At 43.6% G+C, this 21,418-nt stretch overlaps 1 protein-coding gene across 2 annotated transcripts in view; it reads left to right on the top strand.

The window, feature by feature from the left end:
• SLC7A14 (solute carrier family 7 member 14) overlaps nt 1-21,418 on the top strand; it is a 104,758-nt gene that overhangs the window by 59,967 nt on the left and 23,373 nt on the right. For both annotated transcript variants that reach the window (XM_081085908.1, XM_081085907.1), the window contains 2 exons: nt 12,292-12,528; nt 14,317-14,534. In XM_081085908.1, coding sequence (XP_080942034.1) covers nt 12,292-12,528; nt 14,317-14,534 — 455 coding nt within the window. The remainder of the gene's footprint in view (nt 1-12,291; nt 12,529-14,316; nt 14,535-21,418) is intronic.

Below are 21,418 nucleotides of genomic sequence, written 5' to 3'. Positions count from 1 at the left end.
GCCCAGCCAGTGTGACTAAGTGATTGAGTATCAACCATGAACCAAGAGGTTGCCAGTTTAATTCCCGGGCACATGCCTGGGTTACAGACTTGATCCCCAATAGGGAGCGTGCAGGAGACAGCCAACCGATGATGTTTCTCTCTCATGGATGTTTCTGTCTCTCTATTCCTCTCCCTCCCTCTCTCTCTAAAAACCAATAAAAATACATTTTTTAAAACTGTAGGCAAAGAAGTAGGAATAGAACAGAAAGAACAACTTCTTACACAAGGAAATGAAGGGGTAAGCCCTGGTGTCACAAGCTGCAGAAACACTCATATAAAGCCACCCCAGTGATGACAGCCTGTGGATTAGAAGTAGCAGTTTCTGGGAGGTAGTGTAGATATCCATCATAGTGCAAAGGATAGGGTTGTATGAAGAAGAGGGGATAGCAAGCAATGGAGGAATCTGATTTAACAACTCAAGGAATGCATTCATCTTGGAGATAACCTGTGCCTGTGCTTTATTAAGTGGCTGTATATGTGTGAAAAGCAATTATTTGTTAACTAGAGGCCCAGTGCATGGATTCGTGCACCAGTGGAGTCCCTCGGCCTGGCCTGCAGGGATCAGGCTGAAACCAATCTCTGGATCTGGGGTGTGGATGAAGCAGATTCAAGGCCAACAGTGTCCCAGCAGCAACCTAATCCTCAGCCAATTCCTCAAGGAATTGGGCTCCCTCCTCTACTAGTTGGAGCGTCTGCCCTCTGGTGGTCATTGCACGTCATAGCTACCAGGTGAACAGTCAAAAAGTAGGACGGTCGCTTAGGCTTTTATATATATAAACTAGAGGCCCAGTGCACAAAAATTTGTCCACTCGGGGGGAGGGAGGTCCCTCAGCCCGGCCTGTGCCCTCTTGCAGTCTGGGACCCCTTGGGAGATAACGGCCTGCTGGCTTAGGCCTGCTCCCAGGTGGCAAAGGGCAGGCCCAATCCCTAGGTGCAGCCCCTGGTCGGGCTCAGAGCAGGGCCGATAGGGGAGTTGGGGCGCCGCCCCCTGTAATGCACAGAGCAGGGAGATCGGGAGGTTGTGATGCCACCCTCAGTCACGCTCAGGGTAGGGCCGATTGGGGGGTTGAGACACCGTCCCCTGTCACACTCAAGGCAAGGTTGATGGGGAGGTTGCGGCGCCACCCCCTGTCACACACAGAGCAGGGCCAATCAGGGGGTTGGGGCACTGCCACCTGTCACTCACAGAGCAGGGCCCATCAGGGGGGTTGTGGCTCTGTACCCTGTCACGCACAGAGCAGGGCCCATCGGGGGTTGGGGCGCCGCCACTGTCACACTCAGGGCAGGGCCGATGGGGAGGTTATGGCTCTACCCTGTCACACACAGAGCAGGGCCCATGGGGGAGGGGGTGTGTTGGGGCGCCGCACCCTGTCACACACAGAGCCGCAGGGTGATCAGGGGGTTGGGGAGCTCCCCCCTATCAGGCACAGAGCAGGACTGATCAGAAGGTTGGGGCGCCTTCCCCTGTCACGAACAGAGCAGGGCGGATAGGGAGGTTGTGGCCCTGCCCCCTGTCACACACAGAGCTGCAGGGCGATCAGGGGGTTTGGGCGCTGCCCCCTGTCACGCTGATCCCAGTGCCGGGAGGCATATTACCCTTTTACTATATAGGGTAGAGGCCTGGTGCACGGGTGAGTGCCGGCTGGTTTGCCCTGAAGGGTGTCCTGGATCAGGGCGAGGGTCCCCACTGGGATGCCTGGCCAGTCTGGGTGAGGGGCTAAGGGCTGTTTTCAGGCTGGGGGTGACTGAAGCTCCCAAGCGCTCCTTTTTTTCTTTTTTTTTTATTCTGGGCCAGCTTTAGCTTTGAGGCTTGGCTCCAGCTCTTAGGCCTCCGCTGCTGAAAGTAGGTTTCTGGCCTTTGCTTACAATGTTGCGATCCTGCTGGCTGAAGCCAGGCGGATTTGTTACATAGTTGCTTCGAGTTGCAGCTCAGAGGCCTGCAGCGGCAGGCGGGGAACATTGGCGTCCTCCGTCACTGAAGCAAGCAAGCCTCATGTTAGTTTCAAGCTGCCTGGCTGCCGGCCGCCATCTTGGCTGGCAGTTAATTTGCATATTGCCCTGATTAGCCAATGGGAAGGGTAGCGGTCGTACGCCAATTACCATGTTTCTCTTTTATTAGATAGGATATGCACTACGAACATCTCGTACTATACTTCACCACTGGCCATTTTCATGGATCTGGCCTCCAAAAGAACCCCTTGCAGAGCAGTTGAACACATGTATACATGTATATATAACTTTGCATGTATATGCACATATACATAATGCACACAACACATCATTAGATCTTATTAACTCTTCAGGAACTTTCTATTTTGGAATAAATTTAATAGCCCTTGGTTATATTTATTTATCTTGAAACTTTATAAATACACCAGCTTTAATAATTTCTTAAACTTTTAAATAACCAATCTAATGAACTTCTTTTATATGTGAACCATAGATATGAATGCCTGCTCCCCTGCAAATGTTTCTAACAATGTTTTCACTGTGAAAGCACTCAACATTATAAATCGGTCAAGAGCACTTAATATTTTCATTAGAGGAATTCCTCTTTCAAGAAGCCACCAACATATCCAAGGGAGTCACCGTTCTCTTTCCTAGAGTTACCTTGCAGAAAACTCAGCTAAAATGCCACCATTGTCATTGCATCCAGTAGGGGCTGCCCACTTGGAGACAATCCACCAGGATCATCTAGGTGAGACTCTTAAGAAGAACAGTAACCTGCAGGTCCTTGTCACCTCTGTGCAGGTACATGCACAGTCATTTACCAAGCACACCATCCTTCCATCTCAGAAGAGTAGGTGGCAACACTCCTTAACATGCAAATTTCACACTTATTCCCTAGAGGAGGCCAAATTCTCCTAGAGTTTTGAAGGCCAGGGAGTATAAAGGGGTAGGGAAAAAAAGAGGGAGGTGAAAGTGGAGGCAGTTGTATCAGAGAAGCAAGAAGAGCTAGAAGTGGGAACGGTAACCATATCCTCATACCCAAAAGTCTCCATTAGTCTCCTAAGTCCTGGGTGCTGCCCTGCTCCACCCTCCTTGCATGTTGCCCTAATGTAGAAAGAAGTCAAGATGGCACCCTCTTAGGAGGGGTTTCTAATGTCTCTGGGAATGTCCTCCTTGGGGAGCAAATCCAGGCCCACAAAAGATTTGCTGTTTCACCCTCCTGGACAGTTGCTGGCTGCAGCCTGTCCCCGTGAGACCTCGGTCCCACCTGCTCCTCAAATGGGCCGAAGAGACCACAGGAGGGCTCAGGTGTGTTCTCTAGGTGCTCCCCTTTAACTATGTCCATTACAATCTCAGGGCAAGAGGGTGGTGGCCTGGCCACCGCACCGAGGGTTTGTAGGTCTGTCATCTCTGCCGGTGCCATTTCCATCTGTCCTAGGAATGGGGGCATTGCCCACTCCTGCAGAGTGACGAGCTGCAAAATATTTGGGTGACAGAGAATTCCTGGTTGTCCCCTCAACTCCCACTCTCCTTTGCTTTCTGCACAAAGCCTGTTTAGCTCGGTTATCAGAGTCATCTGGGTGAGGGGTTGTCGGTCTCATAAAGAAAGTTTGAGCAAGAACATTGCAAATTTCTTTACTTCGAAATTTCTGCGTTTTTGAAATAGGACAGATGTTTCCAGATTAAAGGTTTAACACCTACGAGGAAATCTTTTCATGTTCTGTTTTAGAAGTGAATTGGGCACACAAGGATTTGGTCTAGACTCCAGGTGATTTCTGTTTCCCTGAAATGCTGTCTCTAAAACCATCAGCCAACAATACTTGCTTCCCACCTCATTTATTTCACCTCAAAGCAAAGTCTCCTGCAGAGGCTACTGCTAGGTAAATCTCTCTGAGAGTCCTTCTCCCCTTGTGTATTAATAGCCAGAGCTCCCACTGGAGGCAGGCCTATGACATGTCAGCAGCCTGCACAGTAGGAATCTCCATCACCATTTTGACGTGAAACTAGGGCTCAGTGAATTGGATGACTTGCTCAAGGCCACAGTAATAATTTTTGTTGCCATTTATTAAGTACATACTGTGTGCCAGGCACTGGGCAACATGATCTGCGTGTATTCTCTTTAATTGTCATAACCTCCCTCTGGGTCTCTCTTCAGAGGCTGTGAGGCTCCCGTGATACCTCATTGCCTCTCCTACAGCAAAGAGGGGCTGCAGATAGAGACCTCAGCATTCCCTCACTGCTTACCTGAGCATCTGATGAGGGCCTAGCACAGGTAGATGCCCAAAAACATGACTTTGCCTTTCCCTTCTGTAATGTCTTTTCCCCCCAAAGACTGCCTTTGATGCTAGCCTAAGGTCACCTACATTAAAATGTTAAGAACAGAGTAAAGGGCAGTCCCAGCTCCTCTGCCACCTCATCAATGAAGAGGGAACAAGATGAAAAGGTGGCCTCAGGGAACAGCTAACCCTGTGGATTCTTTAGGTGGAAGCAACCATATGAGCATTATTATTATTATTATTACCATTTTCATCATCATTTCATACACGATGCAGTTCTTTAAAAAGTAAAATAATGAACACTAATGATGATAATTAGCAATAACATGACAGATAATATAATACTTGAATTCATCATGTTGTAGAAACTATTATAGCAACAGACGTCAGGCCTCCAATAACCTCTAAACTATTTTCATAGAGGGAGATCTAGAGAAGAGAGTACACAGATAGTCTAGTCATATTTAATCAGCAAATAATTAAACTTCCTTGACCTGTGTCAGGGATTACTTCTCTGTTATGCAGACAGCTTCTTTCCTTCCTTTTCCTAAGCTGATATATTGGTGCTGTGGTTTGGAACTTTCGAGTTCTCTGCTCACTACCCATCTTTAATTGGAGCCCTGTCAGGTTCAGCAACTAATTGTGTCATACGATCCCTGATTAACGATGCTGTCCATTCCCTAAACCCAGGATCTCACTGTCCACCTGGGTCCTGCTTTGGCAGAAAAAAATGTCTCTTCTTAGACACAAAGAAACATAGGCAGTTCCAAATGCATTTGTAAAAATTGCCCGGGCTTCACTGACAGGTGAGTGGCCCAGGTTGCGTAGGGAGAAGAGACAGTAGCAGGGAGATGGGAGGGAGAGCACGCCTGATGGATTACTCCCTGAAAAAGAAACACACAATTTTCTTGGCTTTTCAAGAACACTGGGAAGAGGACATCGGTGTAGATCATAAGGTCCCACAGCACATGACAGGGGGCTGAATAGATGATTCTCAGAATCTAGCAACCTGCTTCTCAAGGGGGTCAGCAATGATGGGGACACTCATCATACACCATCTGGAATTCAGTGTCACAGAGAAAACAAACGTTTCCAAGAGAATTCACTCTCGATTTCTCTCTGAGGTCCTAGGATTTCTCCTTCTACCCTACTCCCAATCTACATTTAAGCAGTACTAGCAACCAGAGCAATGTATATGACGTGTCTTAGCCCTGTTGTGAATTTATAAATGGAACAAAGATGTTTTAAGAAAATGAGAAGGAAATGGGTAATCACCATCTCAGTAAAATGCTATGTTTGGTGAGGACTTGTTTAAAGACATGTTTGGGCCTAAGTGGTGAGTTGCCTGGGTGTAGTCCATCAGCTGATTCCATCCTGTGTCTGGGAGATGACGCATGATTGACATTCAGGAGAAACCGCCTTCAGGAATGAGGAATCATCCATTTGCCAGATCAGCCCACCCCTACCTTCCTACCTATCTACCCTGTATGAAGTATTGCAGTTATAGTATGTTCGACACAACTTATCAGGCCTGGTACCTGCAACTTTGCCCATCACACAAAGCAAGACCCTCTGAGATTGAACTCTGAGCAGCACTCACGTTGCTGATCCTAGAGGCCTTAATGAAACTGCAGGGATGGCAAATTGTTTTCTTGGACAGCTCCCTCCACTCCCCCTTGTATCTCCTGATAACCTCTTTCCCTTTGAGCAGCCCTTCTGGTGATCCGAAGACCTTACTTCAAAACTCAGTTTTTCTTAAAGTAGTTCATGCATTTCCTTCCCAATCCCTACAACCAACATCTCCTTTCTTGTTTTATTATAATTGTTGGTTTTCTGGTCTGTCTTCTCCCCTAGACTATAAGACACACGCACAAAAAAGGGATAAAAGACTTTCTGTTCAACTTTGAACCCCGTAAAGCTAACACAGATCATGGAGATGGCGCCTTATAAATTTCTTGGATAAATGAATGAATTTAAAGCTCCTAGACCTGGATATCAGGAGACCTCTGTTCCAGCCCCCGCTCTGTATTTCATTGAATATGCAACTTGAGTCTGTGGCATCATCTATGAAGTACGAGAACAAACCCAATGAGCAGTTGACACGGGTACCCATGCCATGCTCAGTACAGGCCTGTGCATCCACAGAGGACTGTCGGGGCTTGAGGGAGGTGTGGGATGAGGGAAATCCTGGGCAGGCCGGCCTCAGGTCTCCTGTCCCTCTTCAAACATACCACCCCGCCTTTAACTTATTTATGTATCCGGCTCTCAAATAAGACTTTGTGTGAAAAGAGGGTTTAATAATCAAGACAAAGCTTTAAAACTATGGAAGAAGATACACTGTCCAGTCTTTTTCAGCTAGATTCCCCCAATCTATTAAAAAGGTCCCGCCCTCTCAATCACTTGCTCCCAGTCCACCTCTGGAGACTCATCTTCCTCAATTCCTAAAATAGCCTTCATGTGCCATCCCAGCTATGCCTTTTCATGTGCTTGTAACCACCCTTTCCCATGTTTTTCTGCCTGGCAAAGCCCAGCTCACCCTTAAGATACAGATCAATAGCCTTCCTCCTCCTTCCCCGCTCCCTCATAAACCAAAGACGCATGCCCCCAAGAACTGAGCTGACCCATAGAACTCCAAGAGCACCTCATAAATACTCTATAGTATTAAAACTGGCCATGTGGAATCATCTGTTTATTAAACTCTTTCCTGATTGAAAGGTAGGTACTTCACAATTAGGAGATCTGCTTACGTATTGTTGTGTCTCTGGTATTCACTTCAGTGGTCAATTTAGTAGGCACTTAACGATGTGTGTCACATAAAGGAAGGAAATTAGGAAGTCAGAAGTTCCTTAGGAAAGTAGTAAGTTAAACGATAAATAGGTTAGGGAATTAGTCCATAAATTAAACTACAAGTTAATGGGAAAACCTCTTTATTGGAGTAGAGAAATTAGCATTTGAGTGTGACTAACCACTAGATATAATCTTTCCAGGTGAAAGAATACTTTTTAAAAGTACTTACTTATCTAATGGCTTTCTTCAGTGGAATGTGGAAGGAAATACATTTCTTGAGTCAAGAAACACTTCTCAACCGTTTGCCTACTCTCAGCTGGGTCTTTCTCCTTTCCACCCTCTTAAATTGGAGAATATTGGCCTTCTGGTACTAAGAGAGTATTAGAGAGCCAGGGTAAGCTGTGAGTGAAGACATGAAATTAGAAGAGGGGGAGCATATAGTAATATTTTACGATAGTGTGGCATGGTCTCAGGCACAGTTGGAAAGTTCAACAGTGTTAGTAGGCTCTCTGGGTTAGTATCTAACCTCAGGCTGACCTAGTATGCCTGCATATGATAGAACCATGGACTCTCTGAGTTGGAAAGAATTCATGTTAAAAGGTACTAAAGTTTTCTGAACCCCAAATCATACATCATTTGGGGTACACAAGAGAGGATTGACAGAGAATATTTCAAATATGGAATCTCCTGGTATCTTGTCCCAATCTTCTTTTCAATGTGTAAATTTAAGTGCTTTTTAGCTGGGAATGTGTCAATTTAATTTTAAAAAAGGAGTCCCGGGTATAGAAATAAAACAAAACATAAGGGATATGACAAGATGAAAACAGGGATACACTTGCAATATACTTAAAGAATGGGTAATGGAAAAGAATATCAGTTGCAGGCTATGAGAAATCACTCATTTCCCCTAGTCCTGCTGAAATGGAGCCTTCATATTTCTCAAGAACCTAGACTTGCTATCTCTGAACAGCTCTAATGGGAACCATCCATCATGTGGTCTGCAGCATGCAGTCTCTCATTGATGGCTATCTGGACCTCAACATAGTACTCTATTTTGATTTTCTCCAGCTACATGATTATACTTTTGGAATCAATATGCCTCTCCCTCTCCAATCACTTGATGGGCAGCCAAGGAATGCACTTTGACAATAGCACTGGCAAATATGATTAGAAAGGTAACTGCGGGCGAAGAATTATTTTTAAACACATTACTAAATTGAATAAATATTATTTATAAATCTATCTCCCCTTTAAAATAGTGATTCTCCACCCAGTACACCAAATGAACTTTAGGCAATAAATACTTTGCAATGCTTCCTTTATGCTTGTGAAATACAAACTCGGGATAATGTTACCTTCCTATACACTTAATTTAAAAAATAATGTGCCCTGAGTATGAAATATAAATGTAAGAAAAGTAATTTTTAATAAAAAAAAATATTTATTTTAATGGGTGAATCTGGGAGACATAATGTTCAGAGAAATAATGAAGTGATCAGATATTTGCCATCGTCTATAGAACCACTACAAATGCAACTGCCACAGATGTATACTCTCATAGATGTGCTATGTGGTGTTCAAAGACCATGAGTCATGTTGCTGTGGATGATGTCGTTTTTCCAGAATGATGGCCAACTCTTGGTAAATTCCAAACAAAACAAGTTACAACTGTCCCTCTATTTACCCCATTGTTGTAGTCCTGGAAAACTCACTGTTGATAAAGCAGTGGAAAAATGCTTTGTGTTAATATGCAAAATGGAGGCAGAATTAGAAATAATAAACAGGTTTTTACTTGCATGATTGCCCATTGGCTTCTTCAGAAGTCATGTGAGACACGGGACCATGCTTCATTCTGGGGACAGTCCCACATGTGGCACAATCTCTAACAGTCCAGTCCTCTGACCATCTAATGCAGCTTGAGCCCACAATTATCATGAGAACCCCAGACACTCCTACAGATTTCCAGAATTCAAACCCGAGGAGGCAGTAAACTTTGCTGAGGACCATTGGTTTGAAGAATTTTCTACAGAGTTTCTCCAATGACCCTGATTCCAGCTGTGAAACCAAAGAATGATAGAACTAAAAGCTACCTTAAATCTTCTCTAACTACCCCCTCATTTTTATCCATGTGAGGTAGGTGACTTGCTCTTGGACACTCAGTTATTAGGATAGAAAACCAAGATTACCCTTCAGCACTTTTTAAAAATTTCTTATTGAGTAGAAAGATACTCTTGAGTTTGTCTCTTTTCACACCGGGTACTTGAAAATAGATAAATGACACAACATTTTCCAGTTTTAACAGGATATTTGGGGTGAAATCACTCACTTCTCACCCCTGAGTTTCAGTACCAGCTGTGATTCTCTCTACTGCCCGCTCTAAGCCTGGATTCCTGCATACACATAAATGAGAAAGGTTAAAAATATTATCAATTCCCTTACAATGTGTTCAAAGGTACGATTGCTGAGAGCAGAAATTGTCTTACACGGTTAGTGGCTAATTGATTTTCTCGCCATTCTCCCCAACCTCCAGTCACCAGAACCCAAGCAGTAGCTTGGGAAATGAATGGCTAAGATTCCATATGCTCCTGCACTGTGCACAGCCTGGCTTAGGACAGCAAGGGGCGGGTCCCTTCCTAAGACCTAGTGACGTCTTGGCTATTCGGTTCTGATGATGAACTGAGTGTTTTAAAATTTGATTTGGCAGATCAGATATTAAGTAGAAACTGTTAGATTGCACAATACTGGATCCCCAAATTACATTTTCAAACTGAGCTTGTTTCAAAAGTATTGCTTGGAGAAAAAAACAACAACAACAGTTTATAAGCCTTATATATTATAAGGAGGTAAAAATAGGTGGAGAGAAGACATTCATAGCATATAAATGTGGATCCTACACCAAAGAGGAGCAGTTACTTGCTTCCTAGTACTTCCTCGAGCTGCACTAAAGGACAGCCTACTTGGTAATGTGTCAACTCAGCTCTCTTCAGGAGAAAACACAAAAGTCCTTCAAGCGAGAAAGTCTCATCAGGTCCTCATACTTGGTGCTTATACACCCTACAATTTCCTCATGGAAGAGTTCCTCAGGTCTTCTTTCCAAGACCACATCCTCTTAATTTTAGACTCCCTCCAACAATTCAAACATTGGGTGTTAGAAGCAGCAATTTAGAAAGGAGGAGGTTTGACGGTTCAGGGTGAGCCCTGTGACAGCAACAGAGAGAAATAACTGACCGTCCAGGAAAGAGATGGAAAATTGTTTTTACAAAGTGAGGGAGGGGGGCTGACTCAGGAACTCAAAGTAAATAGCAGCCTCAGCCATTTAATGTAGGCACAGATGGCTTTGCTAGCCCTGAGAGCATCTCCGTAATACAGAACAACATAGTAACTGACATAAAAGATACGTTAGGTTATGCTCAATATATTTTGCAGCAAAAATTCAATCCTAGAGTAACGGAGAAGGAAGACCCTTCAGAGAGCATCCCAGTCCCATTCCTTTATTTTACAAAGAGGGAAACTGAAAGTAAAAGGTGGAACAGGTTCGAGGTAGACAACAGCACAGCCCCTCTGATCCAGGGGTCCTTCCATATGGACACCCTGACAACTGACATCACTGAGAGGAAGGAAAAGCGACATTACATCACATGTCATCATTCAGTGTGTCATTGCTTCTGACACTTGTTTTTGCTTCTCTGCATTGATTTATCTGCCCTTCCAAAGGAAAAGAAAACTGCTCTCTTTGTTCACAAAAGAGTGAACTCTTGTTCCCTGATTTGTGATGAGAGAGCTTTAGGGTTGGCCCTTATCAAATTGGGACTGGAGGTGAAGTTTACTTGGCGTTCCCTCTGACATCCTCCTCATCGCATTCCTGCTGTGTCTCCTCCAAGCTGTCCTACATCTGTCCTCCAACTTGACACCTCAGCCACTGGCCCCACACCAGGAGCTCCTGCACAGTGTAGGAAACTCTCCCACCTCCCGAAAGTCTGGTGTATCCCCAGCCTCCTTCTAATTTGATCTCTAATTCCATTAAACAAAGAATGGGGCAATGTACCAATGTTTTTCAAAAATAGGTGGGGAGTGCCCAGCCAACATGGCTCAGTGGTTGAGTGTCGATCTATGATCCAGGAAGTCACACTTCAATTCCTGGTCATGGCACATGCCCCGGTTGCAGGCTCTATGCCCTGTGGGGGGCATGCAGGAGGCAGCCAACCAATGATTCTGTCTCATCATTAATGTTTCTATCTCTCTCTCCCTCTCTCTTCCTCTCTGAAATCAATTTAAAGAAATTTCTTTAAAAAAATAAGTGGGGAGTTGGTTAAAATACAGGTTCCTGGTCCCCATATCCTTAAATTATGATTCCATAGATGATTCTGGTGGAGTGGGCCCTGACCCTCCCAGCTGCCCGCCTGCACGTTCCCCACCATCCAAATACTTCAAACTATCTCTCTCTGCCATGTCTTTACCTCCTATAACACCTTCTTTTTCCAATTAACTCCTCCATATATCTCAAAACCAGCTAATGTAGATGTCTCTGATCTTTGCTCTCATTCCTGTGTGTTTCCATATCACTGAGCTTTTCCAACCTACCAGGATTTCTGGTACATCTCCCCTTGAGGGTAAGGCCTTGTCTCACTTGTGTGTATTTTTTTATTCCCAGCAGCCCGACAGGCACATAGTAGGCACTCTAAAACTGTTCATTAAATTATCTTTTGCATGTGGTCAATTTCCTTGTTAATAACTAGTCACTTGTTTGCATTTGAATTTTTTATCACTCCCCTAGATATAGTAAAAGATGTTCACAAATCGCTCAAATATCGCTCTCCAATGAGATGCATCTTCTGCAAGATGTTAAAATGAAACAGAGGAATTTTACACAAAATCTAACCCTGGTGCCAACAGCTGTAGGGTCATGATGAGTTAGGCCCATATTCACTTCGGATATCTGACACCTATGGAACAGTGACAGAGACCCTTACAGCAAACGGGGACTGTTCCAGATGAAGATCAGTTTCTAATAGTTCCTTAGAATTAGTTCTGATTGCCTTCCAGGCGTTCAGGTTAAAATGTTTTTCAGAAGCGAGGTTGGGAAACATTACTGGCTTTGAATTGGTTCATATACATAAAGTTCTGTGCATGTGTTCTTCAATCCCAGAGATTCCGGTATTTTCTACCCAACATCCTTAGCCATCAAGAGGTTTGCTCACCTCCTACAGTCCACCACCGGTGTGTTTTGTCCCATGCAGGTGTTTGCTATGCAGAGTTCGGAGTCCGTGTCCCAAAGACCACGGGGTCGGCCTACACCTACAGCTATGTCACTGTGGGGGAGTTTGTGGCATTTTTCATCGGCTGGAACCTGATCCTGGAATACCTGATTGGCACTGCAGCCGGTGCCAGTGCCCTGAGCAGCATGTTTGACTCGCTGGCAAACCACACATTCAGCCGCTGGATGGTGAACAGCGTGGGGACCCTCAATGGCCTGGGTAAGACCACCACACCCTCTCACCCCAACATGCAAACTTTCTGAGCCAAATAAACGGGTTCTCCTTTCAGGACGCAACTTGGTAAAATGTATCAATAGCCTTAAATATGTGTTTGTTTGCTTTGGGGTGTGTGTGTGTGTGTGTGTGTGTTGTTGTTGTTGTTGTTTTTGCAAAATAATTCTTTTCCTGTGAATCTATCCTAAGGAAATCAGTCTGATTTCCATAAAGCTTTCTACAGAAAGATGTTCATCACAGCCTTATTTATAATAACAAAAATAATTAGAAATAGCCTAAATATTCTACAGTGGAGAAAATGGCTAAGTAAATTCATGGAAACATATTATGTAGCTAGAAAATAAAAGAATGACTAGGAAAAATGTTGTAATAACATGGAATGTTTTTAATGTAATGGCATGTGACAAAGGATGCAAATCATACATGTATCATGTTAATAAATACATAACAATAATACAAATCATATAAGAAGAACTGTAAGAAACTTCTCCATTGGCTTCCTCAAAAGATTTTTAAATTTTTCATAAATAAGCATGTATTAATATTTAAATGAGTAAAAAATTAATATATTTATAAAATGAAACAAAATGGATTCAGTCTAGCAGAGGTCAAGGATGGCAATGGAACGGAGTGAATACTAAATGATGAGAAGCTCACGGAGCAAATACCTTGAGACTTCAGGTTCTGTCTATCACTTGCCTCCCACTTTTCATGCTGATGTCTGACTTTATGCTTTCACATTCATGGGAGGCTAAACATTAGTGGTGGAAACTTTGGGGTTCTGCCCCAAAACTTTGAGGGACTGATTATGAGGCTGTGTACAAGTCCTTTAACTTTGGTGTCTCTATCTAAGAAGTGACAAAAATGCTGAGTATCCAGATACCATGAGAAGATAAAAATGTATGAAGACCACATCTCCTCAGTACACTAATTCCATAGAATTTTAAGTCTACAAGGGTCCTCCAACATCAGGGAGTCCAACCCCTTAACTTCACAGGTGAGGTCCAGAGAAGTGAGGCACTTGCCCAGAGTCAGTCAGTCCTGGCTTTGGGTCCTGGGTGCTTACTTACACTGTGTACTTAATAGCAATTTAATTTAACTTGACCTCTCCAGTTACAGGCAAAAGTGCAGCTGAAATTCAGGAGCCTGATTGCTGAGGCAGTGCCTTTTCCACTCCATAGAGGGCAGGAGTCCACTTGCCAATGGACAAGACCTTGAAGGCTGTCCACCGGTCATTTTCTCTGCAGCCACTTACACATAAATGGAAAGAACACCTTTCTTCCAATAGTTTTCAAAGACACACATTTTAAATTTTTCCAATGATAAAAAAATTGCTGGAATGGAAAGCAAAATTCATGGACTATAAAGTGAACAAAAACGAAGATAAAACAATTTTCAAGTAACATGTTAGGCCTATGTATACATCCCAAATATCCCAGGATAGTCCTAACTTCAAATGTTCTGGGCCATGATTCCATAGGACTCTTGTAACTGTCATATCATGTATCCCAATTTTGGATCGAGGATATCATGTTATTTTGTCTATATACCAAAACCTTCCCATTTGCAAATAAACACTTGTAGACTACAGTGTAGTCACACACATGCGTGCGTACACACACACACACACACACACACACAGCATTTCTTCTCCCTCTGTGACAATCTGACCGGCCCTCTCAGAGCTGAGTGCAGATGCCCTGGGGAGGGGCTGGGAGTTTGCATGGCCTTTTTTCCCTCTGGACAATATTAACTCATGTCTTTCCCCTCTAGGGAAAGGTGAAGAATCCTACCCAGACCTTCTGGCTCTGGTGATCGCGGTCATCGTCACCATCATCGTCTCGCTGGGGGTGAAGAACTCTGTGGGCTTCAACAACGTGCTCAATGTGCTGAACCTGGCAGTGTGGGTGTTCATCATGATTGCAGGCCTCTTCTTCGTCAATGGGAAGTACTGGGCTGAGGGCCAGTTCTTGCCCCACGGCTGGTCAGGGGTGAGTTCATTCCTAAATCCCTAGGTACTTCTCCCATGCTCTGCCTTCCACCCCGTGATGAGTCTAAGACATATTTTCGGGAAAATGCTGCTGTGTCTCATAATCTTCACGCCACCCTCTTCATCACCTTTCACTGGAATGTTCTGAAGAACTAGCTCTCATTTTAATTTGTTTCATAAACATTTATTAAAATCCAATTTTATAGATAATTAATAGATTTGTTATGTTGGTCCCTTGCAATATACCTAATACTAAGTGCTTTGCATGTAATATTTTATTTAATCTTCCTAATAACTATGCAAGGAAATATTTACATTCTGGTCTTTCAGGTGAAAAAACTCACATTCAGAGAGGTCAAATGACTTGCTATTAAGCATACAGTGTAGGTAACCACAAAGGACCCAAAGCCAGGACTGCCTGACTCCAAAACCTGTAGAATCTCTCTATAGTTTATTTAGATGACAGACAGTCCATCAATAAACAAGGCAGTAACAAAGGCCAGGAGAGGGACGGGTGGGGAAGAGATTAGTGTTTCTTGAGTATGGAACTAGGGAACAAACAGTTTTTTGTTGTTGTTCTTTTTTTTTTCTTTTCTTATCTTTTTCCTTTTTTAATCCTCACCCAAGGACATTTATTTTATTGATTTTAGAAAGAGAGGAAGGAGAGGGAGAGGGAGGGAGAGAGAGAGAGAGAAACATAGTTGTGAGACAGAAATATCGATAGGTCGCCTCCCGCACATGCCCCAACCAGGGATTGAACCCACAACCTGTGTATGTGCCCTGATCAGGAATCAAACCCTCAACCCCTCAGACGAGATGATTCAACCAACTGAGCCACACTAGTCAGGACAGGAACAAACCGTTTTTAAATCTAATCCCCACATTTGACCCAAAGTGGATAGTCCTCTGGGGTCTGAGGGCAGTTGAGTGGACCCATGGTACAGTTTATAAATTCCATCCCACTGCACGGTTCACACAGAGACATCCACCTGGTGTGGTCTGAGGGTTGGCAAGACAGTAGGCTGGACCAAAAGGACGTGTTCAGATCTCACCCCTGTGACAAGGAGTTCTAAGTCGCACCTGGACTTTTTCTCTAAGAAAACTAAAAAATGTTTACTTTATGAATTATTCGGTAAAATTCACCAGCCCATTCTCTTTTTTTTTTAATAGTTGAACATAAATCAGAGAATTTTGAGCTGAAAGGAGTCTTTCAGCCACCAGGTCCTATTCCCCCATTTAACAGGTAGAGAAACTGAGGCCGAGAGAGGCAAACCTGCCTAAGATGGTGGCAGAAGCAAGTCCAGGATTTCACCAATTTTGCTTTTGTAGCTTTTTCTTAGACTGTTTTCTTCCAAGATGTTCAGGGACCAGAAATCTCTCTTGGAGAACACTCAAAATAACTTCTGTTATTTTGAACCATGCCATGCTGTTCAATGCAGAGAAATAAGCAAGGAAGCAATTTCAGCCAAGATTTCTAGTCTTCTGCTTATCTGTAAGAATTCCACAGAACCACAAAGTTTATTCCACCTCTTTGAAATGAATAAATCCTGAAACTGGTTAAAACCAGAAGAGACAAAGAAACACTGTTGACCCTATTCTGGATCCCTAAACCTATATTCGCTTATGATACAAATCGTTTCTTTCCTATCAAATAGGAGAGAGAGGAAAAAAATATAAGAGTGACAAAGAAAAAGTGTTTTTCAGAAACTCAACTGCATTTTCATCATAGCACAAAAAATGTTCTCACCATTTTCTTAACAATGTAAGATATTATTGGGTCATGGACTTACTGTAAGACTCTGGCCAACAGCTAACTTCTGTGCTTTCAGGTTTTCTCAACTAACAAGTGGGAAGACTAATTGTACCAAATGTTTGCAAAAGAGAATAAAACCTTGGGTGTTTTTATGTGCAGTTAGCAATAGTGATAATAACAGGAGGAAGGAGCTGGAATGTATCCACTACCTGCTAAGTGCTCTTTGAATTGTGCATTGTTCTCCATGAATATTATCTCAGTCTGACAACAAAACTTCAATGCAGGTGCTGCTGTCCCCAAGTTACAGATGGAGGATCCAAGGCTCAGAGAGGCTGGGTTTACTTACCTGAGGTCACTGAGCTAGTCAGTACCAGGACTGAAATTCCTGCCCAGGTCTGGGTGGCTCCAAAACCCTTTACTACACCAATGCCCTGTGCATGATGACCCTCCCTTCTGAGTCTTCTTAAATAAGATAATTAATCTGACAGGTTATATTTTTATTTCCTTTAAGCTTTCCCAAAATCGTAAGAGTCTTGGACCTGGAAAGAGCCTTCAGAGATGGCTTAATCTCGTTCTTATCTTCAAAGGGGAGTATAATTAAACCAGCACAGGCCAAATGTGCATTGTTTACCAAGATATCATGTCAGAGCAATTCAAAAGCTTTTTAAAATTACTTGGATTATGTTAAGTTTTCAAAATCTTCCTAGTAGCGCCCTAGCCGATTTTGCTCAGTGGTTAGAATGTCGGACGATGAACTGAAGAGTCCCAGGTTAGATTCCCGCCAAGGGCACATGCCTGGGTTGCAGGCTCGATCCCTAATGTGGGGCATGCAGGAGGCAGCCGATCAATGATTCTCTCTCATCATTGATGTTTCTCTCTCTCTCTCTTTCTCCCTTCCTCTCTGATGTCAATAAAAATATATATTTTTAAAAATCTTCCTAGTAGCTTTCTTGAATGGCACACACTGTCGTCTAGGCCCCATGTGAAAACTGGAAAGAGTAAATACCCTTTGCCCATGCTGAAGAAGATGAGTCTGTTAGTGTTTCTTCTTGTGCTTCATCCTGGGGCTTTATTCTCTTTGGGGGTGTCCTCTTCCCTTCTTTGGGGCTCTACATCCTTCCTCAGTCAGGAGCCTGCCTCATCAAGGAAGAGCTCAGTAAGCCAGCTTCAAAGGTTCCCCATTTGCATATTCCGGGTTCTCACCAACTTTTATAGCAAGAAATGAAGATCAGAAATCAGCCATAAAAATCAAGGAAAGATTCCATTCCCAACACAACATTTTCTTTATGACAAACTCTTCCATATACAGTTTTCCTTTAATCTTCACAACAGCCTTGCAAAATAAATACAATGATCTCCACTTTTATACCAAAATAACTAAAGCTTAGACCACAGATCTTAATCATAAAAGAGTTGAAATGTGGTCCCAGTCCTGGAGGAGCCAAATCACTTACTTATATACTCTGTTACACCCTGGTAGTGAACACATGGGACCAATTGTCTTTTTCTTTTCTCTTCTTTTCTTTTTTTCACCTTTGGCCACTGACCTCCAACTCAAACCTACCACCTTGAGTAGGCTTCCCATTGGCCAGCAAAAAAGTTCGGCTGAGATTTTGGATTTTTCACTGCAAATCCCTTTTCCCTGCAGGAAATCCAAATATGTGCCCTAATGGCTGTGATTTAAAGCACCATCTGAGCACAAAGGACATACCAGTGTGAAGATGTTGCTGACTCATCCTCTCTGCTATCTGCCTGGCCTTGGATTTCTGCAGAGTGAATTTCCTCCCTGGCGAACTGGCCTGGGCCTGTTCTTTCTCAAGTTTGGTTTCAGGTCACTTTTCCAGTCCAGCAAGGCCACTTTGAATATAGGTCCTATTTTTTAAGGTCCCAACCTTCTCATGAGCATTTCATCTACCACATTAATAAACACACTCCCTACTCTGTTATCTAGCAATTGTCAACAAAATGAGTTGCCTACTTGGCCGCTCCATGAATTTCTTTACTCCCTAGGGAAAACCTTGCCTACAAGGGGAGTAGCTCAGAGTTCCAATCTATTCTATTCTTCCTCTGTTTAGGTAGGATGGGATGGAGGAAACCACTACGCAGAGGATGGTCCATAAGGATACCAATCTATGACTTGCAACACAATTCTCAAGTGCTTTGAAAGGGTTAATGAGCACTCTGTCCTCTGGCCAGGGACCCCTCATAGGCCTGCTCTTTCCCTGCTACAACTACTTCCTTCCAAAGAAAATAGCTTAAGGAATGGGTTACTCACTTACAGGTTCTGGGTCAAATGCTTCTTTGGTCTTGAAGAGCTTAAGAAAAACAAACATTTTCCCCCCAATATCAAGTAACTGCTGGCCCCCAGCTGAACCCCTGCTTCCATCTGCAAATCCTCAGCCCCTGAACATTGTTGGATGTGTTATTTGTTCTTGATGCTATCTTATGGTTTTTCTTTAACCAAATAAGACGCCCTACAAGCACAAATAGCTCCCAGGAAAATGGCTCATAGCGAATATTTGTGGGGAATGCTGACAGCCTCCAAAGGAAAAGTTCTTTTCCATGTCCTCCACATTTGAATCCATTTGCTGGAAACTAGTAGTACATTCCACTGTCACTGCAAACAGGCTGCTGGAGCATGAGCGTGGTAGAAAATGTTATTAAAGTTGTAGTTTCGTCTTGTTACCTTGGGAGTGAATTCTATAAAGGTGCCTAATTACCTCCTAGGCATCTGGCAGAATGGCCAAGGCATGATACGGAGGGCAGCCTCATCCTACTGCCTCTCAAATATCAGTAAGGCACAGGGGGGTCAGTTTTTAGGGACCCCACACACTGAGTTGCAGGCCACTAATGGCATTGCCTTGGACAGCTAATTAAGCAGCAGCCCTCCAGCAACTGAGACACGAGCTGCTTCCCCACAAAGGTCTATAGCGGCACACACCCATCTGGATCTCCTGACTGGGCAGCTATACCAGCTTTACTTTGGAAAACATTTTCTGCTGTGTCATCAAACTAAAACGTCAATACTACTTTTTATTTACGTAAAACAGTAAAGGAAAGTGAGGGTAAAGTACCAATGAAACCAGTAACACACACATACACTTCACGCACCAGTTTTATTCACAGATGCTCACCCTTAGGTACCACACACATTTTCATGCATGGAAAGGTATTCTAATCGTAAATACTGGTGGCCAGAGTGAAACGGAAAGCAGTTTTAGTGGTTACTTGAGTAGAGATACACCCATACACGGTTTTACTCCATGGCTCCTTTGTACTTGCCAGTCAGGGATCATTTGCTTGCAAGGAGATAACCTCATTCAAACTAACTGAAGTAAAAAGGAGACCTTATTTGTTAATCCCATTATCTTCTCCTTGATGATCTGTTTATTTCATCTACAACTTGTGAGGCCAGGGTCTGTTTGATCTTGGCAGGTGGGCTGGCTTTTCTCCCTTTGCCTCCACTCCCCAGGTTCATTTTCTTTTCTTTTCTTTTCTTTATATTTTTATTGATTTTTTACAGAGAGGAAGGGAGAGGGATAGAGAGTTAGAAACATTGATGAGAGAGAAACATCGACCAGCTGCCTCCTACACGCCCCCTACTGGGATGTGCCCACAACCAAGGTACATGCCCTTGACCGGAATCGAACCTGGGACCCTTCAGTCCGCAGGCCAACGTTCTATCCACCGAGCTAAACCAGTTTCAGCTCCCCAGGTTCATTTTCCACCCATCATGCTCTGTTCTGTGCTCCAGGGGACCCCTTTGCTGTTTCTGGTTGGGTTCAGCCAATGAGAGATATTATCATGAGATGGGAAGGTGAGAGGAGAGCAAGGCCAGAGTATGTCCTCCTCACTCCCTCCCCAGCCTTAGCTCCTATAAGCTCTTCATTGAAATAATTTCATTTGAACCATCTCAGTTAAATTCTGTTTCCTGCCTTATGCAGTAGAACCTCCCAATGTCCTACCTTTGATCTCTCCAGTCTTTCTTCAACCATCATTTTTTTTCTAGTTATACATAGGCGAATTCAGGCTAACAGACATCCTCTTTGCAAACTTATTCTCTCTCTTCCTAACTTGGTTATGTTAACTTTCTAGTATCTAATTATTATCAGCAATTGCCACCTATCCTTCATTCACTTGAAAAATAGCATTTCTGTTTTTAAAAATAATATAGATATTTACTCATCTTATTCAGTTTGTTTACCTCAGTCAAGGCTGCATTTGGGATTGTGTGGTGTCCTCAAGACCCCAAGCACCACAAGGTCACACTCAGAGTACTTTTTGCTCAGTACTGTCTCCACACCAAGCACAGTGCATGGCACATGGGAGCATCTAATAAATATGTGTTGAGAACAAGGAGAAAAATGAGGAGGAGGGCAAGGAATTTGTGTGTGCCCCTCGGTTTCATCTGTCCTAGAAAAATTTACAAGGTATAAAAATACTACTGGTAGGAGATAATATTTATTGAGCAACTATTATATTCTATGGCTGCAATTTATTGTATTACCTCATTCAATCCTTGTAACAACCCTATGAGCTAAGTACTATCACTCTCTCCATTTAAGGGATAAAGAAACTGGGCTCCAAGAGGTTAGGAACTTGTTCTAGGTCACCAACCCAGTATGTGGCAAAACCAGGTTTGACAGTCTACAAAGTCTGGATTCGTCACTAAAGCTGATTCCGCCCACGTGCATGGCCCTGGGATTCCCCCTGGAGCCTATAATATACCTCTCCTCCAAGTGCATGGTCCAAACTTTAGAATTGGAAAGTGTCCTCTCTGACTTCCACTGAGTCTTCTCTTCTTCAAGTTAGACGTCCCCAGACCCCCAGGTGTCCCTCACATGGTGTGGTTTACAGACCTCTCACTTTTTTCTAGGGTAGATTAGCCCCAAAATTCTTGTTTAGGACTCTCCCACACTCCTTTCCTCCGCAGCAAGCTCTTCTAGTATCTACGACCTTTCAATTAGACTTAGAACTGATCACACTAAAGAGGCACGGAACTGTAGTCCTGAAACATCCTAAGTGGGACAGATGCACCTTCAAGACTGACTGTCACATCAGGTCACTGTACAGTTTACAAGAGGGGTGTGAGTGTGTGTGTGTGTGTGTGTGTGTGTGTGCGTGTGTGTGCG

This window comes from Myotis nattereri, assembly GCF_964212035.1.
Source record: "Myotis nattereri genome assembly, chromosome: 3".
NCBI lineage: Eukaryota > Metazoa > Chordata > Mammalia > Chiroptera > Vespertilionidae > Myotis > Myotis nattereri.
This window is presented reverse-complemented; position numbering and strand designations above follow the sequence as displayed.